Raw genomic sequence first — 12,968 nt, 5'->3', positions numbered from 1 at the left:
CAAGTGAGCTTAACATTTTATATGACCTATAAAAAGCACACATACAAAGAAAGCTTTATGTATCAAACTATTTTCTATTTCTAAACTCTTGATGATTATTTTCTACAGATCAATTGAAAGGATAGCCCACCTTTCATTCATTCATCAGCCCCAAGTATCCAGCATGTGCTCACAACTGTGCTTGCTGTTCATTGACATTGAAAGCTAGAGCCCTCGGGAAGCTTTCAGTCAATTGTAGAGAGAGCAATATCAATGCTTATTGGGCTCTCCTATGTGCCAGGCAAAGCGCTAAGTATTTTACATAGATTCCAACAACTGTATGATATAAGGTATAATTGCTACCCCTCATTTTATGAAGGGGAAAAATGAAGCTGGGGAGTTCAATAACTTCACAGCTGACCACAGCTTAAAATTACAGAACAGCGATTTGAACCCAGGCAGGTTGGCTCCAGAGTCATCACGACACTGCCTAGAAATGGATTAGTACAGCACATGACGCTGCGGGAGAGCCCAGAGGAGAACCCTCACTATTCCTGGAAATGGGTCAGCGAAGACTTCCGGGAGGACGGAGGCACAGTCTGTCTTGATGGAAGTTCAGAACTGAGAGATGTCATGGCATCCGCAAGATGTCATTCTACCCTGCCCTGAAACTGTTATGAGAAGACTTACATCCTTTGGGGAGGAAAAAAAAAATTAGCATATGTCTCATGTGGTCTGCCTGGGAGCTGTGCCATATAAATCGAACCAAGTTTCTGATGGGGAGTTTTACATTTTACTCAATATTCTGAAGTTTGGCTATGACGCAGTCAAGTATCAACCAGGTTCCTGTCATCATGCGGGTGTCCTCAGAAGGAGGCAGGGGTTGGATTTAATAGCACTGTTTGTTTTCTTAGTGCAATGTCCTAGAAATATGCAATAGGACTATAACGGAGATGAATCAAGAGGAGGATGCAGTACAATAAGACACAATGCCAAGAATAACAGCAGGATAAGTGATTCCTTGTGATTTGGGTACAGTTAACAGCTAAACTTATGACCCAAGAAGCAATCCTTTGAGACCCTAAGAATGCTTCAGGGCTCTCCTCATCCTGTCCACTAAGGGCCCCAAAGCTGGATTCCTGATTCATCAGCCGGGTTGGAATGGGACAGTGACAAACCAGAAATCACTAAGCCTGTGGGTTGCCACTTTGCCATGTCTAATTCTCTCACTGTGACAAATCTCCTGTCCCTCACTTGGCCATGGCTCAAGAACTGATCTACTGGCATGAGTTGGTATCTGGCTAGGGAAACTCAAGGGCATCTAATTCTGTAGAACAGAAATTCTGCCCTGCGCACATCCTGACTCCCCCAAACTCAGCTGATAGTCGGTGCCTACACGTTTATAGAAACTGCTTCCTTCATTTTTGGGACATTGCAGCAGCACACTTTGACCAAAACTATTTCTTTCCTTAAAAAAAAAAAATCTTTATGGCTAATTGCTTTTGAAGTGTAAGATCAAATAATGCCTTTGATATATGCTTTTCCTACATTCCCTAAATAGTACACATATAATAGCCAATCTCTGGATTGCATTGATTTTTGCCTCCAAAATATCCATGTATTCCCTTGGGCCCACTGGAGTGCTGGAAGATGTTTAACAACTAGTTTTGGGGTGGGGGGGCATAGTGTGTAGCATTTGCCAATTTCCATAGTGTAAACACTCCCACCTTGTCTAATATGAAGCTACCAAAGGAAATCACTGGATGCAGAGTTGGGAAGAAAGGAGTACAGTTGGCTCTCTTGAGCTGAACTGGCCAGCCCCAACACACCTCTACCTGAGCTCCATCCTGGTCTTACTCTGAGATGGTTTCTCAACAGCCATTATTTACATCACCCCTACTTGGAGAATTGCCCATAAAGTAGTATTGAAAAGAAAAGCCGATAACACACTATGCATGGTATTTTTCTATTTCCCATATGTTAACATATATATAGCTACATAGAAAGGTAGCAAGGATGATTGCAACCTAATGATAACAATGACTACCACTCAGTGAGAAGATTATTTTGCAATTTTTTTCTCTTTTTGCCCTCCTCTATTTTCTCAATTTTCAACATTGAACATGTATTACATGTGCAATTTTTAAAGTTAAAAATAATTAAAATTTTGAATATTGATCTGTTTCTGCTTGTATGATAACTAATAAGTCTGCTACCTCCTTGCATTGAAAGTCTGGGCCTTCAACATCCTCCAAATTGGTTTATTCTGCCCATGGCCTCCATGATCCTAGGCATGTCAAAATGGGCGGCACCCCAAGCAGCCAATAGTTCTTTTGGGTTTCCAAGAACTATTTCCTAATGTAGAGTATCCTGCTTCTATAGTTTCATGAAGAATAGGCTCTGGATTATTAGGTATGGCTAGTGAAGATCTATAGAATCACTGAATGCTGGAGCTAGAAGGAAATTTAGAGAGCATCCCTCTAATGGGTCCCTGAGATGGGAGGGCACTTCATCCCAAATCCTCCCATTATTCATTATCCCAATGCCCATATCTTCCAGCAGTGACACTGTAGAAACACAAGAAACCAAAGATTCAGTAATGCAATGAAAAGACAAGCCTAATTCATGAAAATCTTATATTCAGACAAAAGTTTTTGCTAGCAGCAAAAAGCCCCAACCTCCTTCTAAATTCTGCAATCTAAGACAAGTCAAGAAGGCCAGAGTGGTCTTCACAAACTTGGTCAAAAGAGGGGCCACACAGTATCAGCTGGATACTGTGAACCCAGAACCCAAATTTCTTCTCACACCTGACCTGCCCCAGTCTATATTATATACCTGCTGCCTTCAATAGCTTTACTGGGGCCTCAGTCAACAAACTTACCACAGAGAAAGGAGTATATATTACAGCCTCTTTGCCAATCGTCCTGAAGGACAAGAAAAGCTGAGGCAGTTAGTAGCAATTGCTTAGGTTCCAAGGCCCCAAACAAATCTATGGGAATGCATGCTCTCCTTTTAAAAGCTCATCAGCTCCCAAGAAGACAATTTCAAATGCCAGAGTGGAGGAAACCATTTCCATGCATCTTGATCACTTGCCAAGTTGACTAATGCAACAGGCCATGCCTTCCCTCCTGACAATACCTTTCACCTGTAGTAAAATAGCACAAAAGAAACATGGCCTCCAGGATGGGAGACATAGGGCCATCATCCCACAGAGTCCTTGGGGAACACAATACTGCTGCTCAGACCCAGACCACTATGGAGACCCACAGGAGGAGCTACAGGTCCAGCAGACCAAAGTGAAAGACCAAAGTGACAGCAGACTACCAGCCAGCTTTCTGGGAACCCAGGCATCTAAGGCCAGCCCTCACAGTGAGGGAAGCATCCCCTGGAGCCACAGCCATGGTCTTCAGGTCAAGGCTTCAGCTATTCCCTGTATACAACCACACCCATACATAGTTATATAGAACTCAACAACTCAATAGAAATCACCTGTGATTATTTGACCTGCTTACCTGGATCTGAATTCTTCTGTGATAAGTTTAATTAATCCAGGTGGACCCTTCTTCAGAATAATAAACCCCAATGTCTCAGAACTACGGAGTGTTCAATATGTCCAAGGTGTATTCATGGAAATTATTCCACCACAAGAACTAGAGAGACCTTTCCTACCTTCATAGATTCAGCTTGCTAAGTAGAACATACATGAGGCTTAGTTTGGAAATACAAAGACACTTTCTTTTTAGTAAAAAAGTAGCCAAAAGGGCAGGAAAAGGAGATGAAAAACGTCATAGCCAGCCCAGCAGAATCCCCTGGTCTTACCGTTACATGTGATGCTTTCAAATGGGTTCTTAGTACCTTAATTTTGAGGGAAAGAGTAGAAGAAACCAACCAATGCTTTTGCATGGTGAGTTTCTGCCTATGACACTGAACTCAAGAGAACTGAGACCTTTAGAGAAACCAAAGATGGTTCAAATGACTCGTGAGAATAAATTAACTCTGTGCTCCTTTCTGACATGATGAAGTTTCCTAATTGTAAAGCAGAACCAGCAGCCACCAACACAGAAGACCTACCCCACAGATGGAGAAGAGATGGAACACTGAAACTGAGCCTGAGTGACCTCCCCAGCCCTGCAGCGCGAGGCCAGTGGGGCTCCTTCAGGATCAGCAAAGCAAGTCCTCATCACCAAACCAGCTTCAGAGCAGCTGGCTTATTAACATCTGGAGATCCAAGCACTCTCTTCCAGGTTTGAAGACCAAAGGAAAAGGGATGTGATGAGGGGGGCGGTCCCCAAGGCAAGGGGAGTCTACATTGTTGCCCCAAGAGAGTCCACTTCCCTCCTAAAATGCCTGGGATTTTCCACTTTGGTAGGGGAAGGTAACAAGGCAAAACAATGAGGGCCTCCTCATTGGCCACCATGTGCAGTTAGGCAGCAGGCCACTGTGCCTTTTTCTTGGGTTCAGCAGAACTAGACACAACCCCAGCATGCCTTTGCCCTTAGAAAAGCTAAGGCCAGACTAGAAAGTCACCAGGAGCTACAACTGGGCATCAGAGTTAAGACAGCAAAGGATAGGACTGAGACTGGGCCAGGCTGGGAACTGTCCAGAGCTCTGGTCTCTAGGCTTGGCTGTCCTCCAAGATCAGCCAGCCCTTTCCAAGGAGACATACCACATGTCCCTAATATTCTCTCTCCACATAATATGACTACTTTTCCTAAAACACACATTTCCCAGAGTCCTACAGGCCTGGAGTCTGCTCAGCCGGACTCAATCCCGGAGGAGCTGTTAAATAACTCACTGTTTCAGTTTGCAAACCTTTTACGACTTAGTGACAAGTGAAACTACATTCTGACAGCAACTGCAAGTTCCTAGTACTCAGTGACTTCTCTTTTTTTTCTTGGGACACTCCCTCCCGCTAAAATTACAGACCCACCCACCCCCAATACCTGGAATAAAGAAGAGAGCACAATACCACATTTTAACCTATGAGATGTGGAGAACAGCTCTTCTCCTGAGAGCCTAAGACCAAATGGAAGTTACTTTGTCTCCCTCACCTTGAATGCATTGATGAACTCTCTGAACTGAACCCCAACAGCATGTAGGAAAGCAGTCATGGGCAGTAATTCTGAGGGGACACAGACAGGACTAGCTTGCCTGGATAAGGTGGAAAAGGATGCAGAGCTACTTGGTTTCTCTTCTACTTGCCTATATGTTCCCATTTGTCCTATCTCTCTTGGTCTCAGCTGGCAGCTACTTTAAATCAGCAGTGGAGCAATGCAGCCACTGAGGTTATTAGTTAATAAATGCTGACAGCATGGCCTTTCCTGGTCATTTGTACATGTTAAAATAAGATGCATGAGCTCTCCAAGTGGAAGATCCATTGAGATCCAAAGAAAGGAAGCTATCATGGTGGAGTTACAGATGTTGTGTTAATGCTGTGGAGCAAAAAAGAGCCCATCTCTCCCACAAGCAAATGCCAGCCCATGGCATTGACACTAATATAGACCCTAGAGGCTAACAATATGCACAGTGGCAGGCAGCATCCTCCAACCTCTCCACACACATGCGTTCTCACCTCCACACAACTTGCTCTTTCCTGGCTGCCAGAAGCCCAAGGTCTGATCTCCTCACCCTTGCAGGGTCTTCCCACTTTCCAGACTTTGAATAATGATGAGGGCCATGGACAGGGAAGGCTGAGGGCTTCTGTCATAAAAACACTTGGCAGCAAGCCTTGGAAATGGTGTAGGAGAAAAACACAGCTGGGCTCAATATTTAAATTGAGAGATCAGGTTTGGGGATCCTAATGTTCTCAAAAAAGAGGGGAAACCACTTCTTTTTCCTGCATTTTTCACTTTTGCCATAAGGCGTTTTCAACAAAATACAGAATGTCATTTCTTTGGAGGAAAAATGACTGGGAGACCAGCTGATCACTGGCACAGTAGCCTGGCTCATTCATAGCCTTCCTCACAGGCAGGACAGCGTGGGCTGACAGAACTGGGCTGAAGGAGCTCTCCAACGCAGAGACCCTGAGCCGCAGAATGTTACAAAGAGCACATGTTTTCGGCTTCCTTCCTATGTGCCAGGGATTTTTCACATGTCATCTCCTTCAGTCTTCACAACAGCTGTATGGGAAGAACTGCTATTATCCCAGCTTTATCAGATGGACAAACAAGGGGACAGATCCTTCGGGTAACTTAGCCAAGGTCATACCACAAGTGGCAGAGTTGGGCTTTAAACCCATGCTGTACGACTCAAAAGTCTGTACTCTATGATATAGAGAACTGCCTGGGTGGCATCCACACAATGGGAAATTAAAGTGTGTGGATATTTGCATACAAATGTGTATGCGTGTGCGTGCAGTGTAAATACAGAGGTGAGTCCCTAGGTAGCCAAGAAAACCTCACCCAGATTAGGGTAACAGAGGATTTAGGTGAAAATACTGTGGGTCAGAAGCTACCTCTAAGGAGAGGAGTTGGAAAGGAAGGAGACTTACTTTTCCCTGTATGCCCTGATATCCTGTTTGAACATTTTATCATGTATGTGTACTTCCTACTTTAAAAACTTTTAACTGAAAAAAGGGGCGCCTGGGTGGCGCAGTCGGTTAAGCGTCCGGCTTCAGCCAGGTCACGATCTCGCGGTCCGTAAGTTCGAGCCCCGCGTCAGGCTCTGGGCTGATGGCTCGGAGCCTGGAGCCTGTTTCCGATTCTGTGTCTCCCTCTCTCTCTGCCCCTCCCCCGTTCATGCTCTGTCTCTCTCTGTCCCAAAAAAAAAAAAAAATAAAAACGTTGAAAAAAAAATTAAAAAAAAAATAAATAAAAACTTTTAACTGAAAAGAAATACCGAATGTTGTTGTTGAGTCACTAGGTATTTGAAATCTACTGAGTCATATTTTCTAAAAGATAGATATATGAGAAAAAGCAATCCCATGCTACAGAGGCCTATTGCATGTATCACAGGGTGGGCAGGGGAGGTGGGTTCATTCATTGCAGAAGAGAGGACTCGGCTGGGGGTGTCTGAGTTGCTCAATACCCAAGAACAGTAAAAGCGAAAACATTCAACCAACCATCCTCTCCCATTTTCATTTTCGGACAACCCCCACCCCCTACGGCCACAGGACCTGCCTCCATTTAGAAAGTCAGTGAAAGAATGAATGACCTCACTTTCCCCAACCAGGCGGGTCCTAAAGTGTTTTTCACAAAACAAAACTTGAGTAAATCAATTTATGTTTTAAATACTGTAGCAGAGGTCCTTGTTTTAGCAATCCTGATGAGATCTTTGCAAAGAAGCTGATTGTGATAACACTGTGTTTTGTAAATATTTCTTTCTTCTTCCTTTTTTTTTTTTTTTTTTTTTTTTTTTTTTTTTTTTTTTTTGGTGCTGTACAAGGGTCCTAGTTTCAACCTGGAGCCAATCTTCAGAGCTGCCTGGGTGTCTGGGAGACTAGTAAGGCAGCCTGGTCTAGAGTTCATTTGCATGAGACCAAGGACCCTCCTGCAAGAGACGTCATTATAAGGGCTGAGAGAACCTGTACAAGCTATACAAGCTCAACCCAGTAAGGTAGCCTGGGGCGCTGGAGGCAAAGCATGATTCAGAGCCTGAGAGCCCAAGTCTGTGTTAGGAGATTTCTTCCCAGCTACCTCTGGACTCAAAACCAGTCCTACACAGGAGGGAGCGATGAACACAAGCTCTAGAAAATTTCACAAGGTCCTCCTTTGACATGTCAAAGAGGTGAGTAGTATTCTTGCCACTTCTGCTCTGAACCAAGTGGGCGTTGCTAACTTGAGGGCTCCAGCAGAGACAATACCCACCTGGTCTCCTCAGGGTTCTCTCCCTGAGGAGCAGGATCACCCTCTGACCAGCAGTGGGGACAGCACTAGCAGCATAAGACAAACCCCTCGGCAGAGAGATCAAAGTGTTCACTGGGAGGGTCCCCAAGGGGCCACTAGGGAGAGAGCAGGGCTGAGGCTGAGCTGGCTGAAGTGGGCTGGAAGAGGTGAGAAAGAAACTGGCAGATGCCACATCGTGGCACAGAGGAGTCATTTATGTGTGCACCTCACACCACGTCTGGAAACCCCTAGAGACAACTGCACGAGATTTGGCGGCAGTCAGGCAGTTCTGCAACAGCTGGTCACAGAGAAAGCCAGCAAAGAGAGGAAAGTCCTGCAGATGGCTCGCTGTTAGTAGCATCTTACTTGTAACCCCAAGCTAGTGGGCTATGGTGTGGTCTGAGGAAGCTCAGGTCAAAACATCTTAGGTTTTTATGACTATGAATTAAATGGAATACTAAATCCTAGCCTGTTAATCTGGTAATGAGAGCATTTCTTAAATCATAGTCAGCCTTAGCTTTTTGCCCCCCCTCCTGTAAAACTTTGTGCATGACTTCAACTTTACTTTCCTTCTTAAGACATGCCAAAATGCTGAGTCACTAAAAAAGAAATAAATAAATAAATAAAATTAAAAAAATAAAAACAAAAAACAGAAAAGAAAGTAAAGGAAGAGTGATCCTGCCTCTTAGGCTAGTTTGGTATGACCTAAGCGGCAATTTCCGCCCCCCCCCCCCCCCCCAGTTGTGATTCCTGTGATGCTAAAGGACGTCACATTGCACAATCTTAATAAGGTTTCCAATCAGCCCCACCCGCTCTGGCCCCACCCCCACCCTCCAACAGAGATTTATCAAATGTGGGATTTTCCCATGAGTCTCAATATTAGAGTCTCAAGCCCCAATAAATATAAGACTGGGGATGTCTGAGGCTCATTCTGCCCTCGAGCCCACCAGGAACGAAAGAGAGCTCCATCTGCCCTCCGGGACTCCAGCTATGACCTTCCTCTCCACAAGTAAGTGAAGGAAATCCCTAGCCCTGGAACTGCCTGGCAGCCGGGCCGGCCGAGGGAGGGGTGTGTGTCTGCTGGGAGGGCTGGCAGGCAGCCAACAGCCAGCAGCACAGCTCCCCCAGCTGTGTGGTCTGTTCACTGACTGTTCTCCCTTCCCTCCGGTACAGGCGCCTTCAGTCCACTCGCCTTCTCCCTGGGGCTGCTCCTGGTGGTGGCTACTGCTTTCCCTACCCCGGGACCCCTGGGAGGAGATGCCACCTCAAATAGACTACCACTCACCTCTGCAGACAAAATGGAAGAACTCATTAAGTACATCCTCGGCAAAATCTCTGCACTGAAAAAGGAGGTGGGTAGGCTCAACTGAGGGTGATAAAGGGCCTGTGTGGGCATTCACCTCCTGGGCCCTGGATGTGGACAAGGGCTCCTGCACTGGGAAGTCTTTGCTGGGTTCTGGGGCAGTTTAGATTTCAGGCCAAAGGGGCAGACGTCTTCTGTATTTCTCTTATGCTGCTGGTCTCAGGGAGTTCCTTTCCCTCCTGGAAAACACACACTGGGGTTGAAATCCATGCCCCTTGGCCCATTCCCAGCTCCATACTTGGCATGGGCTGGGTGTCACTGCCTCTCAGGACTTCCTTTTCCCTAACCAAAAAATAATGTCTACCAATTTTCTTTGTCTCTCTTGCACTTTGGAAGCATTGGCAGAGTGCCTCCTGAAATAAATGTTGAGCTTCTCACAAAAATCACAAAACTTTTAGGTTACGGAAGCTCAGTGGTTAGGGATTCCCCAGAGTCATTCTAGCATATAAGATGCATACTTGACAGCCCACCAAAGTGGCAAAATCATAAGTAGGTTAAAGTAGCTCCAAAGCTTTAAAGGTAAGGTAGTTTGGCTCTGTCTGGTAGAAAGGAAAGAGTGCAGGAGAGGGTATTGGGAGTCCTGAACCAAATCTAGTTCTGGTTCTGCTGAACCAGTTTTGTGATCTTTGGCTGTAAAATTTTGGAATTGGACTAGATGATCTCAAAGGTCCTTCTAGCTGGAAAATTGGGGCTCAAATTACATTCACCCAATTATCATCAAAATTGCTGTCATTTATTAACTACCTACTATGTGCCATGCACTTTATGTAAATAGTATGCCTCATCTTCACAAAAAACTTACAAAGGAGGAGTTTCATTATCCCCAATTTGGAGAGATAAGGACACCAAGACTCAGGATAGGCAACAAGTGTGAAGTCATAGGTGCCCAGAAATGAGCCCAAGTGTGCCCATCTTCACGAGACCTGGCTTGCCTGGATGCTGATGTGGTGTGACCATTCTCTTAGAGGACTTCCTGCCTGGGTAAAACATGAATCGGCCCTCTAGTGGTGTTTGTTTTGGGGCACTTCTTTGACAACAGTTCTGGTATTCCTCCCCAGATGTGTGACAACTATAACAAATGTGAGGACAGCAAGGAGGCACTGGCAGAAAACAACCTAAATCTTCCGAAACTGGCAGAAAAAGATGGATGCTTCCAATCTGGGTTCAATCAGGTATGAACACATCACATTCACTTTTAACTATTCCTTAGTCAAAAGTTCTCCCTCTGATATGCAGTGTCTGTATGCATATAGACCAGGCAGACAACAAAGGGGATAAATGTAAAGAATATCATGTAAATTTCACAAGGAAGCCAACTTGAATCTCTCTGAAGGCAGCTTACTTTTGAATGCAATGGTTAGAGATAGCCCTTCTGTATTGGGATTTCTGCAGCCATCAAATGTTAGAAACCCCAGTAGGTTTAGCTAATCCATCCTGGGTAAAGTTGTCCTTCTCTTTGTTGCCTGCTGTTAGCAGGATCCCAGTCTGCCCTCTGTGTAGAGGTCATTCTCTACACCCTCTTCCTTCCAGACAGTGGGATATCCTGCACTGACTTCTGATTATTCCATAAAAGGAGGTTTCAGCCCAATATTGACAAGGACAGGAGTGCAGCCAGAAGGAAGAGTATTAAGGGGAGAATCAGAGAAAGACCCCTTTGCCACATTCCAGCATCTATCAGGTTTTGGGTAAAACTGATTAAGTAGTGTCTCTGTCCAGATATTTAAAATGGGGCAGCTGATGCTGTCTGATGTCTCAAAATACAATGCTAAAGGGTGTTTGAAGTTCCTTGGAGGAGCAGAGGGAGAAGTAGCTGAATTATAGCGATTTTAACTTTTTAAATTGATTATACCTTCCTAGCAATAACTGATTTCCCCATCTTTTCTCTTAGGAGACCTGCCTGACAAGAATCACTACTGGTCTTCAGGAGTTTCAGATATACCTGAAATTCCTCCAGGACAAGTATGAGGGTGATAAGGAAAATGCCAAGTCTGTGTACACCAGTACTAACGTCCTGCTCCAGATGCTGAAGCGTAAGGTGAGAATTTCCTCATCCCCTCCCTTGGTGCGAGGAACACAGGCTCAAAGAAAGGAGCCTAGACAACTTGGGAATGCAAAGCCAATTCAAAAGAGATGGCCACATGTAGAGGAAAGGATCTAAGGAAGATTTTCTGATAGTTGAAACTTTTTGTTTTTTCTTTCGGTTCTCTTCTGCAAAAGACATTAATAACTATATTTAAAACTGTTAAATGAGATTTTAACATCAACTTCTACTATAATGGCTTAAGATATAAGAAAAAAAAATCTGTAGAGGCAGAAGGAAGCACATCCAATCTTGCTCAGTGATCTATAATAACAAAGAACAGAGGGCATAAAAATTATTTTAATATTTTAATTATTGCCAACTGATAATTGTTGTCACTGTGGTAGTTTCAACTCTTTCCCCTTACCTTTTGCTGGAAGAGTTAATGCAGAAAAATGTTTAAAGGCTAGGAGAGCAGGTACCAAAGGCCTTGGTCACTACCAGCTAGCCATTCAAATGCCACCTAATGGAGGCTTGATGGCACAGCATGTGGATGAGCCAAACAAAGCGCACTAGACAGAGAAGCAGGCACATGGGTGTTGATACTGCCACTGCCTTTTCTGGCTGTTTGCCTTAAACCGGCGCTTCTCCCACTTTAAAACACACACCAAATCCCCAGGAATCTTGTCACAGCACAGGGTCTGATCCAACAGGTCTGGGGGGAGAGCTGAGACTCGCATCTCTAACAAGTTCCAGGGGATGCCCATGCTGCCGTGCTCTAGAACCACACCTGGAGGTGTAAGCCCTCCCACAACTACTCAGCCTCATGTCAGTGGGTCTGTGGAAAGGTGCTTCCCAGTCCCCCTTACACCACAGACCAGTGGACCCTCAATAGATGGCAGATGGATGGGGCTTTGTGCCAGGCACTGTTTAGCATAAGGGAAGACAAGACACCATGGCCGCCCTCGAGATGCTCATGGTCTAGCAGACATAGATTAGCAAAGTGGGGAGTAGGATTCAGTCGCCATGAAAGGGCTGCATGCAGGATGGGCTCAGGTGGGCTCAGGGGAGAGCCACCTCCCCCTACCTGGGCGAGCCAGGGCAGGCAGCCCCACCCAGTCTCCTTCACCCCGAATTTAAACGTCTTCCCACAGCACAGAGCATCCCGCCACTGCAAAGGATTTGTTCAATACTTAAATAGTTCTTTTTGCTTTCTTTTCCCTTCAGGGAAAGAATCAGGATGAGGTAACCATCCCTGTCCCAACCGTAGAAGTTGGCCTGCAGGCTAAGCTGCAGTCACAGGAAGAGTGGCTGAGGCACACAACAATTCATCTCACCCTGCGAAGGCTGGAGGACTTCCTTCAGTTCAGCCTCAGGGCTGTTCGGATAATGTAACCTGGGCATCTAAGATTGCTGTAGTTCACGGGCATTCCTTTCTCTGGTCAGAAACCTGTCCACTGGGCATGTAACTGATGTTGTTCTCTGTGAAGAACGAAAAGTATGAGCGTTAGGACACTATTTTAATTATTTTTAATTTATTGATATTTAAATATGTGATGTTGAGTTAATTTATATAAGGAGCAGATATTTATATTTTTTATGAAGTGCCACTTGAAATATTTTATGTATTCATTTTGAAAAAGATAACATAAAATGGCTACACAGCTGGAATATCCTCAACGTTTCAGAGCCAGATCATTGTTTGGAATGTGTAGGTTTACCTCAAATACGTGGCTAACTTATACATATTTTTAAAAGGAATATTTATATTGTATTTATATAA

At 44.8% G+C, this 12,968-nt stretch overlaps 1 protein-coding gene and 1 long non-coding RNA gene across 3 annotated transcripts in view; one reads left to right on the top strand and one right to left on the bottom strand.

Annotated features, from left to right (window-relative positions):
• The window catches only part of LOC121028640 (uncharacterized), a 231,074-nt gene extending 218,453 nt beyond the window's left edge, over window positions 1-12,621 (bottom strand). The window contains exon 1 of the long non-coding RNA XR_005789361.1: window positions 12,523-12,621. This is a non-coding gene — a long non-coding RNA (uncharacterized LOC121028640). The remainder of the gene's footprint in view (window positions 1-12,522) is intronic.
• On the top strand, window positions 7,540-12,695 carry IL6 (interleukin 6). 2 transcript variants are annotated; one of them, XM_040472457.1, is made up of 6 exons: window positions 7,540-7,704; window positions 8,753-8,811; window positions 8,976-9,154; window positions 10,224-10,337; window positions 11,054-11,200; window positions 12,413-12,695. In XM_040472457.1, exons 1-6 carry the CDS (start codon window positions 7,694-7,696, stop codon window positions 12,578-12,580), a joined length of 678 nt encoding a protein of 225 aa, XP_040328391.1. In that variant the 5' UTR covers window positions 7,540-7,693; the 3' UTR covers window positions 12,581-12,695. The 2 variants fall into 2 exon arrangements, with proteins under 2 accessions (XP_040328391.1, XP_040328390.1); XM_040472456.1 differs by lacking the exon at window positions 7,540-7,704 and having other exon boundaries at window positions 8,643-8,811.
• The last annotated feature ends 273 nt before the right edge of the window (window positions 12,696-12,968 follow it).

The sequence above is a fragment of the Herpailurus yagouaroundi genome, unplaced genomic scaffold, assembly GCF_014898765.1.
Source record: "Herpailurus yagouaroundi ecotype Mexico unplaced genomic scaffold, PumYag 100, whole genome shotgun sequence".
In the NCBI taxonomy this organism is placed as follows: domain Eukaryota; kingdom Metazoa; phylum Chordata; class Mammalia; order Carnivora; family Felidae; genus Herpailurus; species Herpailurus yagouaroundi.
This window is presented reverse-complemented; position numbering and strand designations above follow the sequence as displayed.